General features: G+C 34.5%; 2 protein-coding genes across 4 annotated transcripts in view; one reads left to right on the top strand and one right to left on the bottom strand.

Moving 5' to 3' along the window:
* The window catches only part of LOC128997040 (glycogen debranching enzyme), a 61,514-nt gene extending 51,605 nt beyond the window's left edge, over positions 1-9,909 (top strand). Inside the window, exons 22-30 of the mRNA XM_054422620.1 lie at positions 142-244; positions 895-1,111; positions 2,204-2,351; positions 2,746-2,961; positions 3,609-3,817; positions 4,013-4,198; positions 4,949-5,185; positions 6,776-6,871; positions 8,642-9,909. Coding sequence (XP_054278595.1) covers positions 142-244; positions 895-1,111; positions 2,204-2,351; positions 2,746-2,961; positions 3,609-3,817; positions 4,013-4,198; positions 4,949-5,185; positions 6,776-6,820 — 1,361 coding nt within the window. The 3' untranslated portion in view covers positions 6,821-6,871; positions 8,642-9,909. The remainder of the gene's footprint in view (positions 1-141; positions 245-894; positions 1,112-2,203; positions 2,352-2,745; positions 2,962-3,608; positions 3,818-4,012; positions 4,199-4,948; positions 5,186-6,775; positions 6,872-8,641) is intronic.
* A 3,688-nt stretch (positions 9,910-13,597) lies between these two features.
* Positions 13,598-27,569, bottom strand: part of LOC128996316 (phospholipid-transporting ATPase ABCA1-like) — a 114,938-nt gene continuing 100,966 nt past the window's right edge. Inside the window, exons 24-32 of one of the 3 annotated variants that reach the window (XM_054421561.1) lie at positions 27,266-27,484; positions 25,751-25,899; positions 24,671-24,767; positions 23,962-24,006; positions 20,328-20,554; positions 18,989-19,136; positions 18,407-18,617; positions 16,924-17,146; positions 13,598-16,678 (exon numbers count right to left, since the gene is read on the bottom strand). In XM_054421561.1, coding sequence (XP_054277536.1) covers positions 16,514-16,678; positions 16,924-17,146; positions 18,407-18,617; positions 18,989-19,136; positions 20,328-20,554; positions 23,962-24,006; positions 24,671-24,767; positions 25,751-25,899; positions 27,266-27,484 — 1,484 coding nt within the window. In that variant the 3' untranslated portion in view covers positions 13,598-16,513. Of the gene's footprint in view, positions 16,679-16,923; positions 17,147-18,406; positions 18,618-18,988; positions 19,137-20,327; positions 20,555-23,214; positions 23,356-23,961; positions 24,007-24,670; positions 24,768-25,750; positions 25,900-27,265; positions 27,485-27,569 lie in introns of all 3 variants that reach the window. The other 2 variants (XM_054421560.1, XM_054421562.1) reach the window with 2 other exon arrangements.

Here is a 27,569-nt window from a genome sequence, read left to right as displayed (position 1 = left end):
GATAACATTTCTCTGTCAAAGCATATTGGTCTCTCAAAAACTGAAAAAAGCTCTTCCCATTAAAATTACTGAAGTGGTCCAACGTAGGCCAACAAATTGCAAACAAACATTTGCCTCTAATTGATATTATTTTTTGTTTAGGTCTGCCACATTTTTCATCTGGCTACATGCGCAACTGGGGCCGAGATACTTTCATTGCTTTGCCAGGACTGTTCCTACTCACTGGCAGATACGACGAAGCTAGGTTAGTTAGTAAGATAGAACAATGAGTAAATAATACAAAATAATATCTTTGACTATGGATGGTAGTAGACACCCCCAATTGTGACCAATTTCAAAATAAAAATTGTTGTAGTTAAACTAAGCCACCACCAAAATACACTGATATGCCAAGTAATCATTTCTGTTGATTAAGCCAACTATTAACTGAGTCAAACTTATAAGTAAACCAAAGCATCTTTTTATGTCTGTTTAACATCAAAATCTAAGGCAAAAATTTAGTTTTGACATTAGCACACTCAGTAATTGGCTCATTCACTATTTTTTATTCGAATGAAAAATCAGCTACAAGCCAGCACAACATTATTACACAAAAATAAATCTACAGCTAAATTAGTGAAGTGTCCAATTTATTATCCTAAAGTCAACGACAACATACAGTAAAACAGATAGAGGGTCAATGAATATTCCATGCATTTCACAGTTAGTTTTGGCTTAGAATAGTGCAAGTAAACTTCTGATTCTTTTGTAAATCTGTGTTTTAATGTGTGGTTGATGTTGGTGACGTTTGATGGAACTGACTTTTGACTCTTCATGCTATTTTTACTATGAACAAATAGGATTTGGAAAATGTAAACAGTGGCAAGAAACTTATCCACATAAATCCTTTACCAGGTTTATTATACTGTCGTATGGCGGATGTTTACGTCACGGATTGATCCCCAATCTGCTGGACGGAGGCGCAAATCCTCGTTACAACTGCCGAGACGCTGTGTGGTGGTGGCTGTATAGTATACAGTGTTACGTAAACTCCGCCCCTAACGGAGCAGCCATCTTGAAGGATGTAGTTAACAGAATCTTCCCCAGCGACGACTCTGAGCCTACTTATGTTGTGAGTTTTTGTCAGTTTTACACAGTACGGTGGCCAGTATATTTTTGAATCCAAATTAAAAGAAAAAAAAAACACTTTGATATTATATGTCAGTTTAATCAAAGCAACTTTAATATTAGGTGATACTCTTTAAACACTCTGCTACATAACCTTTTAGTTTTTTTTTGTTTTTTCTTAATTACTACACGAATAAAAAAAAGTGTTATCTTGAAACTAATTGATCTTCAACAACCTTTTCCTTAAACAACAATGAGTTTTCATTCTTCATTTTATTTTTTACGATAGTTAAACAACTTTTGTGACAGGTTCTTAATTTATTGGCCTTAAAAGTTTTAGGCTTTGAATGTCTTTGATAGATGCTCGTAATATTAACAAAACCTTAAACGTCATAATTAGTTGTGTGCTTCTGTCTGGAGATGTTAAAAAAGCACGAACTTCGAATATCTTTAAAAACCATGTAAAGTACATTATGATCTGTTGTGAAAGTCAATTCTCACTATTGTTTACTTTAAGAATAAGAATAAGAATCCTTTATTGTCATTAGACACAGTTGTGCAATAGACGTTGTCAAAGAAAACTATAAACTAAAAAATGTAACAGTCATGAACATTATCACAGTAGACCTTATGTAACATACATGTAAAACTTAGCCTATATCACAGAAGAGATCACAGTTGTCAATTGAGAATATTTTGGAATCAATTCAAAAAATTAAAGTTGATTTAAAAAATTGGTTTTACCAGAATCTCTTAAACATCTCTCGGTAATATCGTGATATTCTTGTCCCAATAAAACTTGAAATCAATTTAAATGATAACCAATTAACAAAACATAAATGTCTACAGTGTTTAATTTTTTAATTGAACATCCTTATTTCAATTGCATGACATTTTCTGCCCCGAAGAAACTAACAAAAATATTTTATTCTCAAATCCAGCCAAACATATGTCAAATTTAAATCTTTCCTTGAGATTTGGTGAAATCATAACTCAAAAATTTTTTTATCAGTTCTACTAATTTTTTTAAGGTAATACTGTTGCCCTCCATTCCGCAAAACACTTGATGATTTTATAGACTTGGTTGTACTTTTAGGACCAACCGTTGCATGATGTGATTCAAGAAGCGATGCAAGTTCACTTCCAAGGTCTTTGCTACAGAGAACGCAACGCAGGGACAAAAATTGATGCTCATATGACTCACCAGGGGTTCAATGTTCAGATCGGTGTTCATCCTAAAACAGGCAAGAATTTAAGCTGAATATAAAGTGAACAAATGAATACAGCACAGTTAATATTTAAGTAGCACCAAATGTTTACAAGTATTATGTTGGTGAATCTGTGGCTCAGCCAGTAACTGAAACGGACTACAAATCTAAGGTATTGATGTCGAGGGTTCACTTCTTGATACCATTAATATCAGTACAGTTCATTCTTCTACTGTACCAGCTTACTTTATTTACTTACTTTATTTAATAAATTCCATGCATAGACCTGTGACCAAAACTAGGTACTTAGATGCCGCCAACTCTTATTATAGACTTGTGCTTAAAATATAATTACTAACTAAATGTTTATTCCAATTTATTTTTAAACAAAAAATGATTCCATGTAATCATCAAACTGTTAAAATCACAGGATTTGTGTTTGGCGGGAACGAGTGGAATTGCGGAACATGGATGGACAAGATGGGGTCTAGCGACACTGCTGGCAACCGAGGGAAACCCGCAACTCCTCGGGATGGCTCGGCTGTCGAGTTGGTAGGCCTGTGCAAGGCTGCGGTGAGATTCCTGGCTCAGCAGAACAGATTGGGCAACTTCCCGTACAGCGGCGTCACTAGGACCAACAAGGACGGTAAGAATGAAGATAATTTTCTTGATTAATTTTTGTAATTCTAAATCAATCATCAATAATGGGGAATGACAGGTAATTGACCATGTAGCTGGGTTGTGTAGTTTTAGACTAAAAATCATATAATCAATGATTGCCTACTAACCAACAGGAAAGGTACGATTGAAAATTAATTTGATAATTGATCTTTGTCATTCTAAATTAATCATCAGCAATATGGAATGACAAGCAGTCATATTGCTGATGTACTTGGTTTTAGATGATGAATATAGCTTAATTATCGATTGCCTCTTGGTTTGGTCTGTACGAGTGAAGCTGAACTTCAATGACTTAGCTTTTTGACGGAGAGATGTTTCTTTTGTTTTATTTTAGAAGTTATGAGTCATTGTGTATTAGACGAGAAAGATGACTGTCATTGTTATATATTGTAGACTATATTCAATATAATGTTGGATTGTTGGATTTGATAACGGGTTATATGACGCAAAATTACTAACTACTTTAATAGGGCTGAAAAAAAACTAGGTACATTAACCTTTTTTTATTTCTCAGTCTACAAAACTGAGAAACTGTGAGTGTGTTTCCAGCAAGAATGTTTAAGTTAAAAGTTATAAACAGATTACCCAACTAACACTCCATTCTTACCGCAGGAAGTCAGACTACGTGGAGGTATGAGGAGTGGGAAGCTAGGATCGCACACAACTTTGAAGCTCACTTCTGGATAAACTCCGCCCCCGTTCAGGGCGAGGAACGCCCCGACCTGATCAACCAACGGGGAATATACAAAGATTGTTACGGAGCCACACAACCGTGGACTGACTACCAGTTGAGGCCTAACTTCCCTGTAGCTATGGTGGTGGTGAGTTCAGTTAAAAATGTTGAAATAGGTACAACACTAGTTAAAAAAATAATATTTAAAAAAATAAATAAATATTTTATCGATGGAAATATAAATTTGGTAGCTTTTGAATTCTGTCTGATTATGAATTAGCAGAGGTAAGAAGAGCTACTTGTCTCCTGGGTTGCTATGACAAATATTTTGTTTCCCTGACAGGCGCCAGAGATGTTCACCCCAGCCAATGCCTGGCAAGCGCTTAAAACAGCTGAGGAACACCTGCTGGGACCTCTGGGCATGAAGACTCTGGACCCAAGTGACTGGGCATACAGAGGCGACTATGACAACGACAACCAAAGCAGCGACGCTACCGTGGCACACGGCTTCAACTACCACCAGGGGCCGGTCAGTACCACAAATAAACATTGTAGATAGACTATCTGGAACAAACATTGTGATGTATTAAGTGGTCTTTGGGGCGATGACTGTGTCTAATTTGACAATACACATTTATTAACTGATGTTTCGACCTCTATACAGAGTACCATCCTCAGGGACTTCTGCATAAATGACAAATCAAGTGGAGTTTGCCGGTTATATTTGGGAGGGATGGTGTTTGTACGTCCCCTGTGTAGCACTGACGTGTTTATCAGGGCCTGAGGATGGCACTTGTTATAAATGAGACGTGAATAAAAGTGTTTTGTCGAGTTTGACACGGCCATTGCCCAAAGACTAGGAATCTACCATGAGTGACTGTGGATGCCTATCCAGGAAGATTAGGTAATATACTTTGTATTATTTACTTTTGAATGCTGAATTAGACTCTTATAGCCAAAGTGTTGAATTAGTTTGCAAGAGTGTATATTGGGCCGAAACTTTCAATATACTTTCTATCTCTCAATACATTATGGTAATGTACTGTTGTAATTTAATTTTTAATTTTAATTATTAATTAACTTTAATAAATAGTATTTAATTTTTAATATTTAATTTTTGTGTATAATGTAAAGCTCTTTGTGTTTCTTGTGCCATAATTTACTGTTTCCATTCAGGTAAGCCGGCTATTCTAACAAAAACTCCTATGGTATTAGTATGATTATTTGACCATACTCACAAACACAGAACGCCACAGTAACTGGCCGCCTCTTGTTTCAGGAGTGGGTATGGCCCGTCGGGTTTTTCCTGCGCGCACGTCTCCACTTTGCTGAGGCCCAAGGTGGCGCTGGGCTGCTGGCTAGGACTGTTTCACATACTCACACATTGCTGTCTCGTCACTACAGTCACATACATAGCTCAACCTGGCGAGGACTGCCTGAACTGACCAATAGTGACGGAGCTTTCTGCAAGGGTAGCTGTCCTACGCAGGCGTGGAGCATGGGCTGCGTGCTGGAGGTAAAGGCTTAGGCTAATTTTTAAAAAGTTGCCTCCAAATATTTGTTTTATATAATTATTCAATAAGTTTGGAGGGAGGAAAACAAACAAAAATAATGGTTTTTATGACGGTTGACAGCACCCTCACAACACAAACAACACTAACCACACAGACACAAAAGAATACGGGCCTTGTGAAATTTAATATTTTGATAGCTAAAAAACTGAAAAAATGCTTACCAATTAAGTGATACAGAAAAACGAGTATCTTGTTAGGTGCTCTTTCAAGTCCCTAGTTTAGTTATTTTTCAGTCCCTAAAAAAACAAATTACATTACACAGGTACACAAATAAATAACATGAGATTTTATTATATTGGCCTTAGTTTAAATATGAAGACAAATCTTGTTATTTACTCGAGTGGTCACTTAAATCCGAGTTGATTTTTCCCTCTCAAAATCTTCCTCCAGACTCCTCTGTCCTCCATGTCAACATCTTTTCCAGGTATTCTCACATCTTTGGCCACTCATTCTGTCATAATCTTTGTGGTCAGTGGCGCTTCCTTTCTGAGCCTTGAAAATCAAAAGAAGTGATTAAACTAAAATACCCCCGCCGCAGCAAACCTGCAGACTAAGCGAATTTCCATTTGCCTGATTGGATTTAGACTAAAATGTCTCCTTAAAAATATCACATTTATTCCCTATTTAAATAGAATCAGTTTAACACATACTTAGGTTTGCTGCAACAGGGAGGGTAAAATTTTTTTTTATGTTGGCCTAAAATGTTAATAGTTGGTAAGAAATAAAAACATTTTCCAAATTTGGGCAAAATATGTTAATAAACAAGCACACTACAACGGTTTACTTATTCTCCATAAGAATAACATGGGAATTTTAAATTAACAATTTTTTTGGAATTTTCTCCGTAACCATTAGGCGCATTATAACGCTTCAATATACTAAATTATTTGTTTTTTTAAGCTCTACAAAATAGTTTGGAAAGAAATTTCAAAATTTTATGTTTTTTGGGTCAAAAATAGGGAAAACCCATTTTTACCCCATAAAAGCCCCCATAAACCCCTGTTCCCATGGTCCGATCATGCTGGTTCGCGAACTCGTTCGAACAAACGTAGGTTTACACGTTTGTACCAAATTTCATCAAAATCGGATCATTTTTGCTCGAGTTATCGCGCTAACGGACACATATATATATAAATATATATATATATATATATATAAATATATATATATATATGAATTTGAACGGATGGTGTTTTTGGCCTCTAGGGACCTCAAAACGAAAAAAAAAATCGGTTCCGGGTCCAGGTCTTACCATGAGTACTACGGTAATAGCTTATTCCCTATATGGGAAATTCGCTAAAAAGGAAAAGAGGATGGACAAAGAATTATGATCGTAGTGGTTCAGTGCTGAATGAGGGTAGGAGGGTGATGGTGGGCCACAGATATAGGGTAAACTAGGAATATTGTTCAAGTAAGCAGCCTGAATACAAGTCTGTGGATGTGGATGTGGAGGAGACATTGCTGGGTTTAGCCAACCAATTCTCTTCTGGTTGACATCTTCATACTGATGAATATTCCTCTGGTTGTTGCAGGTCGTGGAAAAGCTGCAAACACTGGAGCAATCTCTGCAGAACTGACCGGAGCCTCGCCCCAGGGTCAGGGTTAGCTGGGGGCCGAAGGGGCGAAAGGTAAATATCACCTGGACATGATCAATACACACATTTACATTGTATGAGAGTTGTCCAGTCGTAGCCAAGATAGCTAGTTCAATGTCAGATTAACGGCATGTTCCTTCATCACTACTTCATCCACCAGTTTCCACCCCTATAGTAGGAGTCTCGTCATAGTATTTGTAAACATGATAACAAAAACTTGCCACCCCTGCCTAGCATGAATCACATTCTGTGATTATATTTCTGTGGTCTCAGTCATCAACCCTGAAGTCCATTGCCAGAGGATGAACATAAATAGTAAAATGTTTGGGTGTAAAAAAGGTGCGCAATGGGTGGAGGGAGTTCGGAAGTGGTCTTAAACATTTGCACAATTTTTTCCGTGGTGTAAGCTGAATGCTGCCATTAATTGTCTCGTTTGAAGCAGTTACTGAAATTGAGGGAATTTTGCACTCAGATGACCGTGAAAGTAAACAAGAGAGATTTTATAACTAATAGGGGACGTCGCTATAAGAACATCAAGGTCCACCGTCAGCCCTTCCCCCAGTCTAAAACTCACTGTCTCGATGGGAACTGATGAACACCCGTTGTGCAAATGTGAGTGGCTACTGAACTCCCTAAGCCACTTGTGCATATGTTCTTCTTCTAAACACTGTTCTATACACATCTGACAACAGCATCAGTAATCAACCCCTCCCAACAGAGAAATAATCACAGAGCAAAATTTATTCTTGGTAGGAGTATAAATTTTCTTCCACAATTTGTTTGAATAATATGACAAGACTAATCATCTTATAGGGATGGGAACTGGCTACAATCTAGGATTAGATTCAGATTTGAACTAGCCAGCTTGTCTGTGATGGGAGCTCAATGGAAACCTTTTACAGAAAGTACAACTTAGTAACCTTAGTACATTGTTATGAATTAACAATATTGGTTTGAAATATTTAGTGTTTTTAAGTTATTTTGTTAGGATAGCAGGCATACCTGTATAGCAGAGTCCACTCTGGCACAAAATTCCGAATTTTCATTTTGATAGCCCCTGGACTACGTATATATGACTTTTTAGGCTTACCTCCATCATTAGTCCAAAATTGTGTCTAACTTCAATTATTTGAAGCTGACATGTTTTGATGCAATGCAACATCAACAGAGCTTGCAACACGTCAAAAACATCAAAATCAGTACGGTACATACACACAAGACATTTAAACTTGAAACAACACGATAGCGCTATCATGACACGGAGGCGGTTGTAGGTAGACTGCTTTCTCCTACAAATCAGATCCCTTGAAAAACAAGGTTTGACAAATCTTTACCTTAAGGCGTTCTCTCGGCTGGTGTGTCCTAGGCCTTGTGTATTTTGTGTGATTGCTGATGTGTGTGTTACATTTCAGTGTCTATCAGGAAATTTAAATGGGTGAATAGGAACTATTTTCTTTAAGACAGATATAAAATGTGTGATTGATATCCTCAACTCCAGTTAGTTCTTTTTGCCCAAAGGATACAGTACAATGAATGTATTTTTTTTTTTTTTTTCTAGGCACGAGCTCGGAATTGTTTTTCTTTTCCACATTACTTCAGGCTAGACCTTGGGGTTGAGATATTATCACTTTGATAAAATCCATTGGTGATTTGAACCCGGGACCTAAGAAACCGAAGTCCCGCGCTCTAACCACTACACTAGCTCGCTGCCCACAATGAATGTATTAAAACAGCTGTTTTTACCACAGTATTGCAATAATATTTTTTACATTTATTTATACTCAAATCTAAATTTGATCTTAGGACCCTGGGCAAAGGCTGGCTCAGTCGAACGTCCGAGTTTACCGATTTCCTCCTCATACAGGAAGTCTGGAAGAGTTTCCGGTAGAAGTTGATTTAAGACCGATGAAACCAAAAGACAAGATCAAACGTGTGATTCGACTCTTCCTCGCTTTCTGGCTGGGCTGTTTTCTGTTAATGACTGCGGCTTACTATGCCTTGTTTTTTACTTAGATAGGTTATGACTGTTATAAGTATGGTTTTGTTTGGTGGATTAATCAGTTTTAAAGTAGTATGAATTTTTTTTTAACTTAAATAATATTTTTTTTTATTTAAAACGTGACATTAAATTAAATAAATTTGTGAAAAGTCAACAATAATAGTTCTTTTAAGTATATATAAATTTGTTAGTTGTAATAGAAAATTATGTATATTAACGAACTTGTATCCACCAAACCGTTTCTTAATCCATGTGTTCTTGTTGTGCCATGTCATTTAGTGTATAGTAAGTTTGTCTTTAACAATATTTAAAGTGTAAGATTACCAGAGTTTTAATAGAATTTAGCTATTTATGGCATAAAATATAAAAATGTCTTTCAACATAAAGCCATCATATAAATTTAAAATATTTTCTTAAATCCATTGTTTTTATTCTAGTTGAATTGTTACATGTTTTATCAATTTTACGTCTATAAACCTTTATTTTTCGAATTATATTTGTATGATATTAGTGTCTTACACAAAATGTTAATGTTAAAAGGCTTTAATTATTATTTGTTAAATCTTTGTTAAATATTAGTATAGTTTGTTATGTTATTTTACAGAACCCAAAAAAACAATAAATTGCTTTAATGTAAGTAAGTTCAATCACAGCTTTGTGAGATAACAAATTTAACTTTTAAAGTTTCAATTTGAAATATTTAGACTTTTTGAGTTTATATCTTGATATTATTTGTCTATTTTTAGAATTTTTTGGTGAAAATATACTCCTTTCCAAAGCTAGCCCTCCAAACTTAATTTAGTAAAATATCTTACGTTTTGCTTAACAAATTGAATGCACATTTCAGTGACATACCTTTTGTATGGATTTGCAACAAAGTTTTACGAATAATTTGAGGTAAAGAGAAAGGATGCTTTATAAGGCCCTGAGGTAATTTAACTAAGTGTTGTATTTTTATTCTTTGATATATTTAAAGAAATTTTAGCAATTTGTCAGTGCCTTAAACCTATGATGTGTTCACTTGTAAAAGTTAACTTGTAGAAATATAGCGTTTTATTCTTTTTCATAGTTATTGATATCTCTTATTTATTTCCTCAAGCTTATTGTCTTAAAATTGCCTTTTACTCTTATTATGTATTCTTCTACATTTGCAGCATTGTGTTAACAGAAAGTATTAAGCTTTTGGTTTAACAGCTTTTATCGAACAATTCTGTAAGAAAACCCTTTTCTGATAATTTACGTTGATAAGTAGTTGGGGAAACCTGGAAAAATCACAGTATGAATCAAAAGCCACAACAGTAAAAAAATATCCATTGGTTTTTCATGAAAGCATAATCATAATATAATTAATTAATTAAGTCAAGTTAATTAATTACGCTTGGGAAGGCGGTCCAAACCCATTCAAGGCCTGTTCATGTGCCGGGAATTTAACCCGTCCCACCTGCATTGTAGTCCGATACGCTAACAACACACCCACCTTTTTTCTTTTTTTTTTTTGTTCTTTCATATAAAGTTTTTTTTTATTCAATCTTAATTCTGTCCATAACAAATTAAAGATTTCTCGTTATTTAAATCAAATTGGATTGATTTGTGTTTAGCATCATAATTTATTAATACCTAAAAACTGCAAAGCAATAAGTTATTGTTTCATGTAGATATTATTTTATTAGCAATATTTTAAACAACTCTTTGATGCAGAAATAAGTATAGTTTCACTGTTATTTTGACTGTTTTCGTGTGTTATAATTGTGCACAATATATTTTTTTAATGAAAGGTAGCTTTATGTAATCCTCTGTATAACCAAACTACACTTATAAATGCTATGAATTGTTTTATAATAAAATATAATTTTTGTAGACCTTCTGTAAATTTTAATTCCTTTTCCGCTAGTTCAAGTTAAGTTTAAGAGGATTCGGGTAATGTTCCACAAATATTACTTTACAAACCTTTTTTAATTTGTTATTCATCGGATCAATTATATTTTTAAATAAACAAGAATGACTTTAAAAAGTGGGGCATGATTTGCTAGTTTTATCTAACTGATTTTTAACTCTCAGTCAACTATAAGAATGGTTATTTAATGACATACATAGCATTTGTCTGAGAATTGTTTAAAAAAGTTTTAACCTTGAATCAGGTACAATTTAACTCTTTGGAAAAAGAATACCTTGGCTGCTAAATGGATAGTTTGGTAATATATGAAATTTGTCTCTACATGTCCGACAACTTGAACTTGGGCTTATTCTTGAGCTCACTTACGACTTCAGCAAGACAGTGATGCTTTGTATTTTAACCTGAACGTGGTGAAAGCAAGGTGAGTGTATAATGGAGTGAATGATCTGTGTAGCCTTGTTACTATGATCAACTGGTCCTTAATCCAGAATCATGTAAGCGATAGTCACTGTTACAGTCCATCTATTACCCTGATTCTAAACAACTTTCCCCTCATAAATTGGCGCTACAAACCAGTGGCGTAGCCAGGTATGGAGCACCCTGGTGCAGGAATGGCCCAAGCCGCCCTCCAGTACCGAGGGTAGAATACCGCCCACGCCCACGTAGGCGGGTAGGCCCAGGTAGGTCCGGGAAAAATTTTGAAAATTAATAACTGTAAACTAGCGTTTTTATATATATCACCTCCGATATAAATGGCCCTGGGAGTAAGTAAGTAAGTAAGTAAGAGTAAACTAGCGTTTTTATACAATCTAGACATAATAATTTTTAAAACATAAATTGGTATTTTAATTGGGTTTATTATATTTAACTTAATTGATTAGGGTGTTCGAAAATAAAAACATTACCATTACGGTAATTTAAATTATAAGTTCTTTGGACAGAACTTATCCCTACTTACAAATCTCCTCAAAACAGGATACTTTTACCATGTGCACAAAACAGCGGGAACTGAGCAAAGGACGCAAATTTACAAATGGTGGGTAGATGTCGGTGACATTTAAGCACTTAGAAGATAATGCCTGTTTGGGCATTATTGAACATTACAAACATAAATCCTTTCCTACTTTACAGGATTTTTGACATTGTGTAAATAACTAAATCGGGTTTTGGCGGGCCTAGCAGCTTTAACTCAACTCTCTGTTCAAAACTTCCCACCTCACCAGTGGGAGTAACTAAGGTATTTATTTCATGGGTAAAATCACAAAATTTGCTATGAGCTATAACTTTTGAACCATCATTTTTACAGCATTGGGGTAGCACCATTTTGTTTAAGCAAAATAATAATATTAAAAGGATAGAGTTAAAAGGAGTTAATTTAGTTGAATTTGAACACTTTTAATACCAATAAATCTAAAATTTTTGAGAAATTTGCAAAAATATAAAATTCTTATTAGTTTGAGCGAGATTGACTTTGCTCAAAGACGAGATTATGAAAAAAGTTAGAACGTCTTTGAAAAGGAAACGTAACATTAACACACTCCTGTATTGCAGGTATTGCAGAAACTTTCTTAACCATCTACACTCAAAAATCGGTTAATCCGGTAATTTGTTTATCTGTTACAACCCTGGTCCTGTCTATACCAGATATAATACTTTCTTTTGTCTCAACGGTTTTTGTTGTGATACAGTAAGTTTTGGTACGCATGTTACAGTTAAACACATTAACACACATGTTAATGTGTGTTACATTACATTAAAGCTGTTTTATTTTTTCTTATTCAAGATTTTCATCAATATTCAAGCTTTTGCTATTTTGAACACTCTTTTTGTATCTACCTTTGTAATAAATAATTAGTTATTGTACTTTAGTTGTTTTAATAGATTGTTATTTACCAATTGTGAAACTGCGCAAATGAATAATTTGCGCTAGTACTGAGATCTATAATCTTGTCTCGAATTATGATGAGAAAAAAGAATCTTGTCTCAATCTCATCTATAACCTAAAATCCAGTTTTGTCCATCCCTATTTTATTATTTTTTAAATTTTGATGGGGAGTAACTTATCTATTGAAAACTTCCAACTATCTCCTATGCCTTAAAAAATAAAAACATTATACACCCCTCAAAACTGATACCAATATGAATTAAGTGATTATTTATATAAATCGATTACTTGAATCAATTTATTTTCTTGATACCTTGAAACAAGAAAAGTTGGAAAAGGGAACTAAGGAAAGTAAAGCAGTTTGATAACCTAAAATAACTTTTACATTGTGAGGCAGTGAAACGGCACGATTACGATACCAGCTGACAAACAAGCCTGGGGGCTATTAAAGTACGGGACAAATGACCATAGGTGTCTAGACAAGTGGAAATTTCACTAGACATGGAGCATAGGATGAGTGCCCAACACGCGTTTGCTGTAAAGGCATACTACAAAACAACAAGGATATTATGGTTTGTGCTCAGCGCACTTTCTGTTCTATCGCCACGGGCTACCGTGCCATTAAGGAAAGCTATCCTCCTTTGGGCGAATAGCTTAGAAGCCACTGCTAGCACGAACAAGTATTATAAAAAGATTGCAGATGTTATGAAAACGCTAAAAAAAGTCATGGGCTGATTTCAATTCATAATTCAACATGAATCGATGTTAAATGTGTGCAAAACCAAGTACACCATTTTATTGACAATGTATTAAATAAGTTATTATTTTTAAGGTGAAAAATTAATTTCCACTCATGAACTTAAGATTTATGTTAAAACAACTAACATTTTTTCCTAAATGAATTATTTGTGATTTTTCAAAATTGTGCCGTTTCACTGCCTCACCCTGTATTGGAAACTGTTATAGTCAAATACTCTGATAGAAAATAAATGACGATGTTTATTTTATAGTGTTACAACATAAAGTTTATAATAGTGGATGTATTAGCAATTAATTATTAAACACACTGACACAAATATAGCAAAAACGTACATACAAGATAAAAACAGTTTAACTACTCCCATAAAACAAGTTTCTCTATTTTATAACAATTAATTTAACTTATCCTTAAACCCTTTTATAAAAACCCATATATTCATGGGGGAATATTCATAACACATTTTAAGACTTAAAACCAAAATACCGTACATGTTTTTATTGTTTTTGTTTTTTATATAGAAAATAATATTGAAAAATCTTCAAATAATACTTCAGTCTGGTGTAGTTGTAGACTAGAAACCCATAACACAGCATTTTATTTATTATTTTTTAGGTTTAGTATAGGAATAAACAAAATACAGAAGGAAGTATTTTTAACGATAAAAATAACATTCCCAATTAAGGGAAAAATATTTGCTCCCTAATGAGATTTAATTATCACATATCCAAGTAGTATAAGGGGATCTCTCGTTTTCTAACAATGTATTTTATATTTTAAGGATAAGTTAACCAAAGATTAAAGGTTATATATTAATATTTATTTAACAATAAATAAAAGTAAAATAATACTTTGCCGTAGTATGTCTAAACCATTAAAAAATTAAAGCTAGTTCAAATAAATGAGATATTATGCAGATCTTTAAACTCTTAGTGTGTGTTATCATATTGTGTGTGTATATCATGGAGTACCCAACAAAAATTAGAAGGCACTTTCATTGAATTATTTGTAGTAAAAACTAAAGTAATAAAATAGTTAAGTAGCAGTAACATTTGTGTAAAATGATGATTGTGTGGTTTTATTTTAGGTCTGAATAAGAACAACACAACAATACACTTACCAACACTTAAGAAACATTTAGCTGTCTTAGGGTAGGAACACACATACGGGGATTGGGAGAGGAGCGGGCGTGGCGTGATTTAGAGCGAGCTGTAGCGGTGCGACATGCAGCGACTATTGAGAGCAACACGAACGAGAGCTCAATCATTTCCAAGATATCACATAGTAAGTTTGCACGCAATTTGCAGCACAGCAAAACACTTGGCTAAAAACATTAATTTTGCATGCTTCAAACTGATAGTAGTTGCATGGAGTGAATGGAGAAAGGAAGGTACATTTGTTTTGAGTTCCTGATTTATGCAATACATGTGTACCTCGACCTTTGAATACATTCTTAAAAAAAAAAGTTTCGAAGGTTCAAGAAGGTTTCAAAACGCTCTGGGTAGTTTCCGTTTCCTGTAGAATGGGCGTACAGATCAGCCAATTGGCGTAAGTGGAACAAAAAATGTCCACAAGATCGTTGCCCGCTCCGCTCCTAAATGCTAGAAATACAAACGAGATTGTACCAAAGTTAACCGCTACGCTCGCAACAGCGGTTTGTGTGCTCATTACTACTTGATTGTATAGGTTTGATTTTGTCGCTCTAGATCGCCCCGCTCCGCTCCGCTCCCAGTCGCTGTATGTGTATTTCTACCCTAATGCATCAATGAATTAACATAAAGATTCTCTTTGGCAAAGCTAATTAAGAACTTAATTGTTCTGTATTTATACAATTATACATCTTCTAATAAATACCATGAATTTATTTATATACAACCCAATCTCTCAGTAATTAAAAAAAAAAAAAAAAAAAACAGCTGCCACAAATATAGGTAGTCACGGCATGAAACAAATAAAGCCTGAAACTAACCTACGAGATGGTTAAATTACTGAGTAGATAGTACGAATAAAATACATCTTTATAAAATCATTTTTAACTTAGGTTGCAACTGTGTGACAACTTAACTTTGCTGAATATTTTCAACCATGAATTTTAAACTTAACTCTTGAAAAAAACCAAGTTAGGTCCAACTTTCCTCAAATTTTATAAGAGGTGATTTTCATCAATACTTCCTTCATTCCTTCTATTATTCATAACTTTAAGTTTATATTCCAGTCGTGCAACAGGACACAAAACATTATTGTGCCTATTTTAAACTTCTTCAATCTTATACAAAACTCTTACAAAAAAAGTTATGTTTTATGTAGTGGATAATCCCAACTTTATAAGAAGGGATTTTTATAAATATTTCCTTCTATCGTATATATATATTCAGTTTATAATCCAGGAGTGCAAAAGGACACAACCATGTATTTGACTATTCCAAACTTCTACAATCTCTAGATTATCAATATCAGACTCTCTTAAACCTTTAAGTACTTTAACGACCACAAAAATAACTGGCATAAGAAAATATTTTCTTTAATACATCTTTAGCAATTTTACATTAAAGTTTAACACGGTTAAACATACAAACTCAAAAACAAGAAGTGCTATGTAAACACGCAGGTAACACCCGTAGAATGTGATGTTATATCATTTTATGGTCCACTTTTTTACAAGTCTTAAACATTTTACTTTAACCTTTACCAACATTTTCAATCAGTTCTGTAACACTAAGAAACTATAAGTTTTTTAAAAACAAACTGTTAACAACAAAACTGCTTTATGGAAAAAAAACTTGTAGAAAATTGTCTGAATTAATAGAAATTGTCTCAGCCGAACACTATCCTATGCCTCTAAAATCATTGTCAACAAATTCTGTATCTTTTAGAAACTACAAACAAATATTGTAAAACATTTCTCCAACAAAACTCCTCCACACAAGCAGCTGTTATTTGCTTGTAATTAACTGCTCGATACGACTGAAGTTTCTTAAGATATTGGCTTTGAAAGAATAACGAACTTTAGCAGAAAATCTGAGTGAAAAGAAATAATCTCATCCTGAAACTATCCTAGGAAGCCTCACCAAGGCTCCTATCACAGCCATTCTCAGACGAACTGAAGCGAGTTGACGGGTATTTGTGCAAGTTGGTGCAGACTAACTGTCACCCTGCCGAGCGAATGAGATGAACACCTGTTCCAACGTCGTGTCACCCACCGTGTAATCTTCCACAATGGAATGTACCTTCTTTAGTTCTTCCATCTCACTGAATATCTGAGACAGAGGCATGTTTGTGTCTGTCATCTGGTAGTGTAGTAAACTCTGAAACAAAACAAACTTCAGTAATGACGGTTTATAGGACGGTACATTTAGACCTAAGCCTAGGGAGTATGCTGGTCTAGTAGTAGAGCGTGGGACTTTGGTCCCCAAAGTCTCAAGTTTGAATCCCGCCAACCACAGATGTATTTTATAATCTAAGTGATAATACTGCGAAACTCTAGGCTTTGCCTCATAATGTGTAAAACGGTTCTCAGGCTGTGAAGGTGGGACAAAAAAAGTATTCTCACCTTGTGTTCATCCTTGAGTGTACAATTGAACGTGAACGCCCTCTCCACACTCATCTTGAGATGCTGCAGCAGATTGTCCTGCGCAGGTAGTGTGTGCAGCTTGATCATGATTGTATAACCTTGGCCGTAGCGCTGCTTCAAGTACTGGTTACTGCCAATGCACTTCATCCGACCTCGCACCATGATAGTCAGCCTAGTGCAGAGTGCTTCACACTCCTCCATGCTGTCAAGAGAGGATAGTTGTTAGTTTTATTTTACTCAAATTGAGAAAGAAGGAATAGATTTAATTAACTTACATAAAAAAATAAAATAAAAAAAAAAACTGCAAAAATTTCATAAACGTTTGGCACAATGTCATAAAAAAAATTGACATGGAATCAGGCCATATTTTAAAGGAATACTAAGTGTTTAGGAATAATTCTGAAAAGGAAGCTTCAGTTAGCTTGCCTGAGCAAAATGGGGTCTAGCGTCTAATAGACACACAACTTAATGGCAACAAAATATCCTCTAGTACTGGACATCATCTGAGTGAAAACCTCAGACCTAGGACCTAGGACCTAGACCTGAGTGTGAACCTAGGATACCTTGACTCTGAAGAAGTCCTATATTAGGAAAATATAGTCCTATCTATGTCATGTTTTGTGACCTTTTACTTTGTACTATTAGCTGGTTCTTTGCCCAAGACGAACTAATTACTTAACCCATTGGTGCCAACTTACGAGCGTTACTCATACGGCGGCTGACTTACGAGTGCCGCTCGTATCACCGCTACGCAGCACCACTAGTTATTTAATTATTATTATTTTCTTCCCTTTGTTTCTTCTTACTTTTATGATGTTTATAAATATCTTGCTTCTTGTTTTGCATAATTACTCATTTATGTTTGCGAATAACAACCAAGGTTGTGTTTCCATGGAAACCAGATATCCCCCAAAATCAGCTGCGGTAAGGTAAAACAAAATTTTTTTCTAAGTTATTACTTACTTATAAAAGTAAACAACTTGTAATTTTTCCACACAAGGAATTAATTGAACTTTATAAGAGTAGTGTCATTTGGTGTCTGGATTGATCCTAGAATTTTTAAATCAAGTTTACTTTTAAAAAATAAGTTAGTTGGAAAATTTTATTTTTTATTTTACAAATTGTTTATAATCTTTATAATTTTTATTTTTTTTTATTTTACACTTTGACTATCTAATTACCCTTTTTTTGTAGACAATTTTACTGTGAACAAAATAGCAAAAGAAAAGAAGTAATAATTTATTACCTAAGGTTTTCTTTCTATAACAATTAGAGTAAAAGTCTACAAATTCGGTAAAATTAATCGCACTGCAGGCAGCGCATTAATCCCTTCCCCAATGGGTTAAAAACCAATAGCGAGTTGAATGATCTATTGCCTATAGGTTCTCTCTAGACCGAAACCCACTCACAACTGTTCTTACACAACGTGTCACCACTAACTGCACTTCTGCGGTATTCGTACCTGTGACTGGTCAGAATGATGGCCTGACCACTCTTCTGACAACGTCCCAGAACGTCCCACAGGTTGCGTCTTGCCACTGGGTCGACCCCTGTGGTCGGCTCGTCCAGAAACACTACGGGAGGGTCTCCGATCAGAGCCATAGCTGTGCTCAGCTTACGCTTGTTTCCTCCGCTGTAGTTCTTGCTACGTCGGTGACGGTATTCATCTAGGCCTGCCATCATGTCAAGTATTATATCACAGTTCATTAGTAATGGTTTGAGTTGTTTCAAACCATATCACCCAAAGATTAGACACAAATGCTGACATAATGTTTATTAAGAAATGACTGAAAAGACATTTTGTGCCTGAACAAAATAGGGGTATGAAATCGGCAAGGAAGCTCTGTAAACCATAGGTGGTTTAAAAACATTACAATAAATAAAACAATAAAACATAACAAAAAATAAAAGATTACAATAGTGGTGGTTTTATTACATGGGTTTATTATTTTCTGTTTTTTTGGACCTACTCGCTTTTTCTGACTTTTTTGTCAACCTCAATGAATGATCGAGAACAGTCTACAATTAAAGTTGTAATACTTACCGAGTAGTGAGATCCAGTCGTTAATCTGAGGTTGAATCTGAGCCTCAGGGATGCCTCGTAAGTTTGCAAATAATCGTAACATTTCCTCGCCTGTTAGGAATGTGTTGATTCCATCATACTGCGGACAGTAGCCAATTTGCGACAGGTACTGTAAAAAATAGAACGCGTCATTAGCCATTAATGTATTGAGTAAACGTTATTATCATTACAAGTTAAGATCCTAGTTAAGCTACTAGATCTCAGTAATACTGGGCTTACTTAAACCCAAGTACGAGTGCAGAATGAAGTGAGATTTCTTGTGTAGCTTTGTTACTAACAGCTGTCTTAAACCAGGACTATTTATTAAAAGTAAAATGTCTATTGACAGCTGACTCCAGTTTTAAACCATCAAGACTTTACTCAGGACCGAACCTGGACATATCTGAAGAGGGGAAACAAAAGTAAGGAAAATTTTAGTTGTATTTAAAATCGGTTTACCTCTACATTTAAAACTGGATATAGTACAGAAACTAAATTAAATAGAGAATCATGGGTCTAATTTTTGGAAAAGCTTACAGACTTTTTAGGTTATTACAACTGATCTAATAACTACAAGGTTTAACCGCTGCCATTTGGATACTGAAGTACACGTTCTCTTATGTTGTATGCTCATGTGAAAATAAAATTTTCCCCCCTTAGTTATTGATACTAAGATATATATTTTACAATAAGTTGCCTTTCAATCCTATTTGGTTAACACGTTTTACTACCGCAATAGTACTTAATTTTTCATTCATATGGATCAGCGACGCTCAGCGACAGTCGGTTTCTACCCAGAATGACGTCACATATTTGCGTCAGTGTCCCAATGTTATTAAAAGATTATATCTTAGTAACAGTCTATTTGAAGGCCCAGCATTCTCTCCAGTGGTCTACAGGGATGTCATCACATATGTGCATCACTTGGTCTGTGGATATGATGATTAGGCATGTAATATGACTAACTGTTTTTTTTTTTTAGTGCATCACTGGCCCGAGGTCTGCGTGAACTGTTAACCAAGTGACACCCGGTCTATGTGTAATATTAAAATGTGCAAGTCAGTCCGTGGCAATGACCGCAGCATCGCATTTATGTTGCGATCAGTAGCAAAAGTGTTAAATTGTTGTAATCTAAAGAAAATAAATATTGGCATCAGCACACTCTTTTGACCAATCAACATTAACTTTCATTCTATAACCAGCTACAGCTTTTTGGTGATGGAATGTCTTCTTCAGTTATCAAAGGTTCCACACCGGTTACCAGTAATAATTAAAAGTAATCGAGAAATAGAAATTCTTGAAAAGAAAAGGTTTATCGTACTTTGCTTCTATTCCTGACAAGGTCATAATGCTGTATCCTTGCGTTGCCGGCTGTCGGATTCTCATCTCCTGTTAGCATACGGAAAGTGGTGGTTTTACCAGCTCCGTTAACTCCTAACAGACCGAAACACTCTCCTGCGGATACTCGGAAACTGACTCCCTGCACGGCAGCGAACGATCGGCTGAACTTCTTGGCCAAACCATCTACAACCAGCATGACGCTGTCATCTGAAAAAAATTGAAATTATTAAAGATTTAATATAAGATTTTATCAAGTTTGTTAGAAATGTTCCAAAAAATAAATTGAAAAGATAACAAGGTTAAACTAAGTTATTTTAAGAATTTTTTGGATAGTCACTTAAAAAACACAAATTGTTCGGTTACATGTAAAAAATACACATTAAGTTTCACCATTGTATCACTTAAAAGTAAAAACATGTTTTAACAAAGTTAACATAAAAATATGGACACTGAAATGGTTTCCAGTGATTACGATACTTTCTTTCTGGCGTTTACATAAGATTGGAAACGTGTTCCAGTAGACAGTTTAAAAATGAACTAGGCCTATTAATTTAAAATTTTCTTATAAATTTTTAAGTTTTTTGTTATTTGGTTTAAAAAGATAATATCAAATCAAAACACTTAATCAAAATTTGTAAAAGAATTCAGAATATTTTCTTTTCTTTGTGGTAAGGGAAAAGATTTAAGAAAAGGGTAATTTGCGATTTGATTGATTTTTCAAAATAAAATAAGTGTGAAATAAGTACAGGTGTTCAAGATTCTAGGCAGAGTGCTGAATCTAGTAATAACTAATTTATTATTTGCAAGTGATAAGGTTTAGCTGGGTTAAATTCATTGTTAAAGTGTAATTGTGTTTAATATCCAAATTTATGATACGGTGAATGGATTGGTTATTAAAAACATATTAATTCTTATAAAATTAATTACTAAATCCTAAACTTGTATCTAAAAGTGAAACCATCACCCATACCATTCTCGAATGCCTAACGTGCAGAAATATGCATAGTACATTTCATTTCAACATGCCAAAACCAATAAAGTATACAGTTGAAAAACTCCTGTTTTATTGGTCAGAGATGGAACATGACTACCATGATCTTATAATCATCAGAGCAACTAGTAATGATAAAAACAAAGCTTTCAACAATAGTAAATTTTCCTGAATAACTTCAATATTCGCTTAATGTAGAATGGTGGTCTTCGGGCGACGACCGAGTCAAAAACGCCAAAACACTTTCTACATCATCTGAGCAGAAGTCCAGTCGCTCTGAGGATGGCACTCTGCTTTTGGGCAAACATCGGTGAATGAAAGTGTTTTGTCGTTTTTGACACAATCTTCAACTAAAGACCACGATTAGAATGACTTTTTAAGACTGAAATCCACCATAAAATAAATTCTCTTAACATGTAAATTAAAAATGTAAGAGTGCAAACCATGCAGTTTGCTATGAGGGTTGGTAATATTAACAGCCAAAAATATTTATTGCACACTTTTGTTTAAATCCTGATTTTACAATAAAACGTTAAAAATTATCCCCAACAATACATACAAAAATATAAAACTCAAAACACAATTTTTTACAATTTCAGTTCTATACACACTGTTTAGCTTTTTTACCGTTGACTTGGGAACATACCAACTATATGAACCATCTGTAGCAAATGTTCCATTCAAATAGACCCTAGTTGAATGGAATGAGCCTCCTCAGAGTGAGCTCCTGTCAAAAAAATATTTTCTCTTTTTCTCAATTTAATAATAAGTAGATTTGAGTCGTAAAAATAGTAAGTGGTATTAACAGTTGGTTTATACAACAAAACCCAGTAACCACCCACAGCACACTCTTTCACAGGTTTAATTAAACTAAATAAATTTTTATTCTAACTAAAACTGACTAAAACCCAGGAATAGAACGTACAGCATAGTTCTACCCACAGTCAAAGATTGTATAAAACTTACACTAAAATGATGATTGTTAGTAAAACACACACAAGAAAACAATGATGAATGTTATAAAAACAAACACAAGTAGTTAATGCATATAGGCCTACTGTCAACAAAAACAGTTTAGGACTTACTTTAGTGCACAAAAGATTTACAAATTTGGACCCAACAGAACTGTAAACGTGTTTTGTAAGATTCTCAGTGCTACTTTTTAGTTCCTCAGTGTTTGTTTCTTTATTTTGATTTGATGAAAAACATTGAACAATTTTGTTTATAAATTATAACCTTGTCTTTATAATTGAGTAACGAATGACTACGTTTAACACATGACATAAAGGAAGAACTCAAGCCATTATTCATCTAATTGTTCATCAAGATAGCAATTAATAATGTACTGACCATTTTAATTTCTTAGTTAACAAAGAAATGGAGTTTTTAAAACTTAAACTGCTTCAGTCACTCATTCCACAACTGTTTAAAACTGTTTGGTGGTGGCGATCGCTGGAACTAAGTGTGTAAAGTTTGTATATCTTCGATTTTTGCAAACAGGTAGGTTCGCCCAAAAATAGTAATTTTGGTTGAAAAGTATTGAAATATTGTCTTAATGTTGACAATTTCCCGAAAATCAAACATGGCCTAAACCGAACTTTCTTGTTTTGTGTTGTGTAAGCTTATAACATTTCCTGTTACCTAAGCCTTACAAACACACACACACATACACACACAAACATCACTCAAAAACCATTTTGGGTTCAGGACTTAAATGGATGTTTTTATCCAAAATGTGAACTCGAAAATATTGACTAAAAGAATTCTTTCTCCTCTTGGAGATACATGTAAAAACAGGTGACAGTGCCAAGAAATACCCACACATTGATGTTACAAACCCACATACTTTCCCCCGTTTATCAACATTTATGTTTACCTCCTCCTTTTTTGACTTTCTCTTTGTTATTTCTTTGTTCCTCAACTGATCTGTTTATACCCAGTTTTTTACTGAGTTTTTCCTTCATATATGCAAAATCTGGCACATCATGTGAAGTTGAAATTACGTTCATTTTTACATCTACAAAACACAAGTGGACATTCAAGCTTGCAGATAATAGGTTGAACAAAAGTAAGAGAAAATTAAATAAACTATACCATGGTGCATGGACAGTGTAAGCTATACAAATAGAGGAATTTTGGTAAAATATCACGTACGGTCCTTCGGCACTCTATCACTCTATATCAAAACTGATTAAACCAACAGAATTTTAAGTTATTTTATAAAATTGTCAATGATTTAAACTTTGACAAATTTTTTTTTATCTACAACATAATTTACTTGGCGATAAAAAATATTAACAAAGATTTTATTTGAGTCTCAGCACATGACTCCATTTCACATGTGGAGCGAATTTCACATAATGTTGCAAAAGGATAATGGAAAAAGAAAAGACAAAACGCATTTTGGGTTTTCAAATCACTAAGTGAAGTGTGCTCTATCTGCTTTAGTCAGCAAGTTCAACTTTACTACAACCGTAAGCAACTAACATGAACATGTGAAAGGTGTTCTAAAGAAAATATGAATGAAGGTAATCAAATTACTGAATAAAGCTGTTTTTAATAAGCCATTCGAAGACATTCAGGATTAAAATAATCAAATGATTTAAACTGTAATTCAAAGTACCTGCATCGGGAAGAAGAGGTAACTGTACACTACTTTTAGTGCAGGCTGCAAACAAAATTTAACCAAATAATTAAAACTTGCACACAACTTGAAAACGGCTGCGAGAAGTGTAATTTTCCATGCCATAAAATATAAATTGTACAAAGTAAGGTGATAAACTCAATTTTAAGGTATGGCTAGTTGAATTATTTACTTGTGAAAGTAAAAAAAAGAGGTCTGTGAGAGGCTCAATTTTCAAGCCAAGCCAAGCCTGGCCTAAAAGCTCGAGAGATCGAGCACAAAGTCGAAAAATCTAAAAACTAAAAAAGTGGTTACACACACACACCTAGAATAGTGATGAATTTATACAATGAAAACAAATTACTGTGAATGTGAAGATTGTTGAGGTATAAATAACTGTCTATCTTCATTTTTGGAAGTTGTTATTAACAACGTGATGCTTGATTCAAATTATACAAAATCCCTAGGTATTTAAGACAATTCTAAAAGAAATCAACAAACGTGATTTTAAAAAGTGAAAATGAATAAATAAAAGATTGTTTTTTTTTTTTTAAGAAGATTGTACAACCTTAGGTACCAATACAGAAACAGAATACAACCTGACTCCATTACTCTTTGCATTCACAGGTGAAAATAACACATACGTAAAAAAAGCTGAAACCAAATATAAACCATATACTGTACATAACTTTAAAACTTCTTAACTTACCATTTTTGATTCTAACAGCATCGACCCTGTCTCTTTCGTCTCTCACATCCGAATCTTCCGAAAGCAGTTTGTCAAAATCTTTGCCGACCCATTGGACCTGAAAATGTAATGGAATTTGTAACCAACACAATACCTTTGCTAACACCATTAGACTAACCAACATAAGTAGACTCATCATACCATTGTAAATTTTGAAGCTCGTTTTTCGTGTCTAGTTCATGTATGTTGATACTGATCGCTAGTGTAGACAAAATTTTCTTTCTATTATTTTAGGGTTATTTTCATGATTTGTGATTTACTGTTTGGTTGTATAACTAGGAGAGGAGTTAATTTTTATGATCAGATTGTTTTATTTGGTTAAACGAGGGTTTAAATTACTGAAATAACAAGAAACAAATTGTAATCAAAACACGACCTCTACAGTGTGAGGTACAGAACTAACAATAAAATTAGCTTCAGCTGTTCCATAAGGATGAGAAATCTACAAAGGGAGTATGTTTTATCTATGGTAATACACTCTTGTATAGTAGTGTATTTGACTATTTCATAGAAGTAAACATCCCCATATTAATGCTATAGCCAGCTAATGCTAGCATTGTAGCCTAATTAGATTAGGTTGGACTTGTACAATGCTGACAAATCAGGGTGCAGATGAGTATTGAATCATATTACAGCGTTCTTCGCCATTTTTCAACCATTAAAGCCTTAAAAAGGTAGCAGGGCCGAAGTTCGTACCATCAAAAAACTTTTGACTTCTCTTGGGATCGAACCGCCAACCTACGGATCAAAGTACTACAACTACTCAACCACCCAGCTTGTGTGAAATAAATTAATTTTTAATTTAATAGTCTGGGTAGGCGAGTGGTTATAGAGTTTACCTTCAATCTGAAGGTCGCTGGTTTGATCTTAACTGGATTTCGGTGGCATTTGTCATTGAGCTATCAATTAATGTTGTTAGCTAACAAAAGGTCGATGTTAGATAGTAACAAGATCAGGGCCTGAACCGTTCCCTTACACAAAATAAAAAAAAAAAAAAAAACAATAATACAAAATTAAAAACTAACATCGTCTCAAACATACCTTTAGCCAGTGAAAAGCACGGCTCATGTAGCCGTATTCTATGAGCAGGAGGATACCCATGTAGAGCATCCAATCAAAAGCGAGGAAGATGACGTACTGCAGTAGACCGTTGGGATTCTCATTAGTAGGAAATGACAGGTACGATTTTTCTAGAAAACAAAATTTGTTAAGTTAACAAGTTGTTATTCCTGGAAAGGTAAGAATTGCGTTAACCAACCTGAAAAAATTAGGATCACGGAACAGTCTAGACAAACTTCATAAAATATCTCAGAACCTAAAAAATAAGAGTGTTTGTACTTAAAAAAGGAAATATTTCATCATGTGTTCATAAGAGAAGAAAGTGAAAAAAACTTAACATAATTTTAAAAGAACCTAATAAAAAGCAGATGTATAAAAGTATTTACAAAAGAAATAATAAGCAATAAGCATAAGAGATTAAACTTTAGTAGACTTCTGCACCACAAACAGGAAATTGCAATAGTAGAAATACTCCTAAATTTTAACTAGAAGCCAAAACATCTTCCTTCACAAAGCAAATCGTAAGCCACTACTAAATCCAACCTCGCTATTCAAAACTGTTAATAAATGTTTGACTATTGACATTCAAAAATGTATCAGTGAATTTAGAAAGATGTGAATGTTGTCATGTGATATCATAAAGTGGAGGTAGTTTCTGTTTAAATCCCCTTCAGCATCCCATGGACCTTCAAAGTTTCAATGTTAATCTTTTGGAAGTAAACATTGATTGGTTCCATCGCGGAAATGAGTAAAAATCACTTTACATTTTCACTATTTACATTTACTCTAAAGGGATTTTTTTTATAAGTGGTTAGGTTGAGTAACGTTTCTATAATGAATGGCAGTTGGGAGTAAAAAAGTGCAATTTTCTCTTCTGCGTCCTCAATTGATTTTCACCCAACAAGTACACACTCAACAAGCACAGGTAAAGGATAACTTTTTTACATGTATGTATCCTTCAGTTTGTGAATATCACCATACTCTCTGCACACATAGCAATCCTTACTACTTGACCTTTTCAGCTTCCCTATAACACAGCTTTTGAACATTTCTTTCCAGCGAACAAATGAGAAAATCCACCACCCCTCAACTCGTCAGCAACTCACTAAACCACACACAACCTCACCGATTTGACACTTCTTGTACAGCATCAGAACCTGTCTCTGATACGGTGTACAAGAGCTCAACGCCTTCACAGCTGCCATGGCCGAAACTTTAGGGTCCGTTCCGTTCAGTGATTGGGCCGTGATAGAAGCCAAGACACTGGAAGCTTTTAAAAACTATAGTCTGAACCTCAAGAAGAAATGTTATTGAGTTCTAAAATATTAACATCACTAGTTGCTACTCATTCGAAAACAAACTGGACATTTTAAAACATCACTTATCGACTAAATAACTACATTATCTATTAGCTATAACCTACTTACTACAATATCATAAATCACATTCTAACAATTCACAAATAATTTCAACAAATCTTTTTTTAATAATCCTTACCAGTGCACATGGCGGCCTTGAGTTCCTTGTTGTCGCACTGGCTACAGGCGCTGTCCTCAGACAAGATGTAGGCAAAGTTCATGATGGCGCTGCCGAAGGCGTACGTTGGGTCGAGACTCAACAAGTAGTCCAAAGGCACGATTAAAGCAGACGACACAAAAGTGCCTTCACTATCCGACAGTCGCAGCATAAAGTGCATCACCATTGGAGCAATCATACCTGCCGACAAATAACAAACGATACGATATACATTTGGACACTTTCACAGCACTAATCTGCTATCTAAATATTATACAATTTTCTC

Source organism: Macrosteles quadrilineatus, unplaced genomic scaffold (assembly GCF_028750875.1).
Source record: "Macrosteles quadrilineatus isolate MER2022 unplaced genomic scaffold, UCM_ALF_1.0 Scaffold_6__1_contigs__length_79288215, whole genome shotgun sequence".
NCBI lineage: Eukaryota > Metazoa > Arthropoda > Insecta > Hemiptera > Cicadellidae > Macrosteles > Macrosteles quadrilineatus.
Note: the sequence above shows the minus strand (reverse complement) of the source record. Positions and strands in the feature narration are given on the sequence as shown.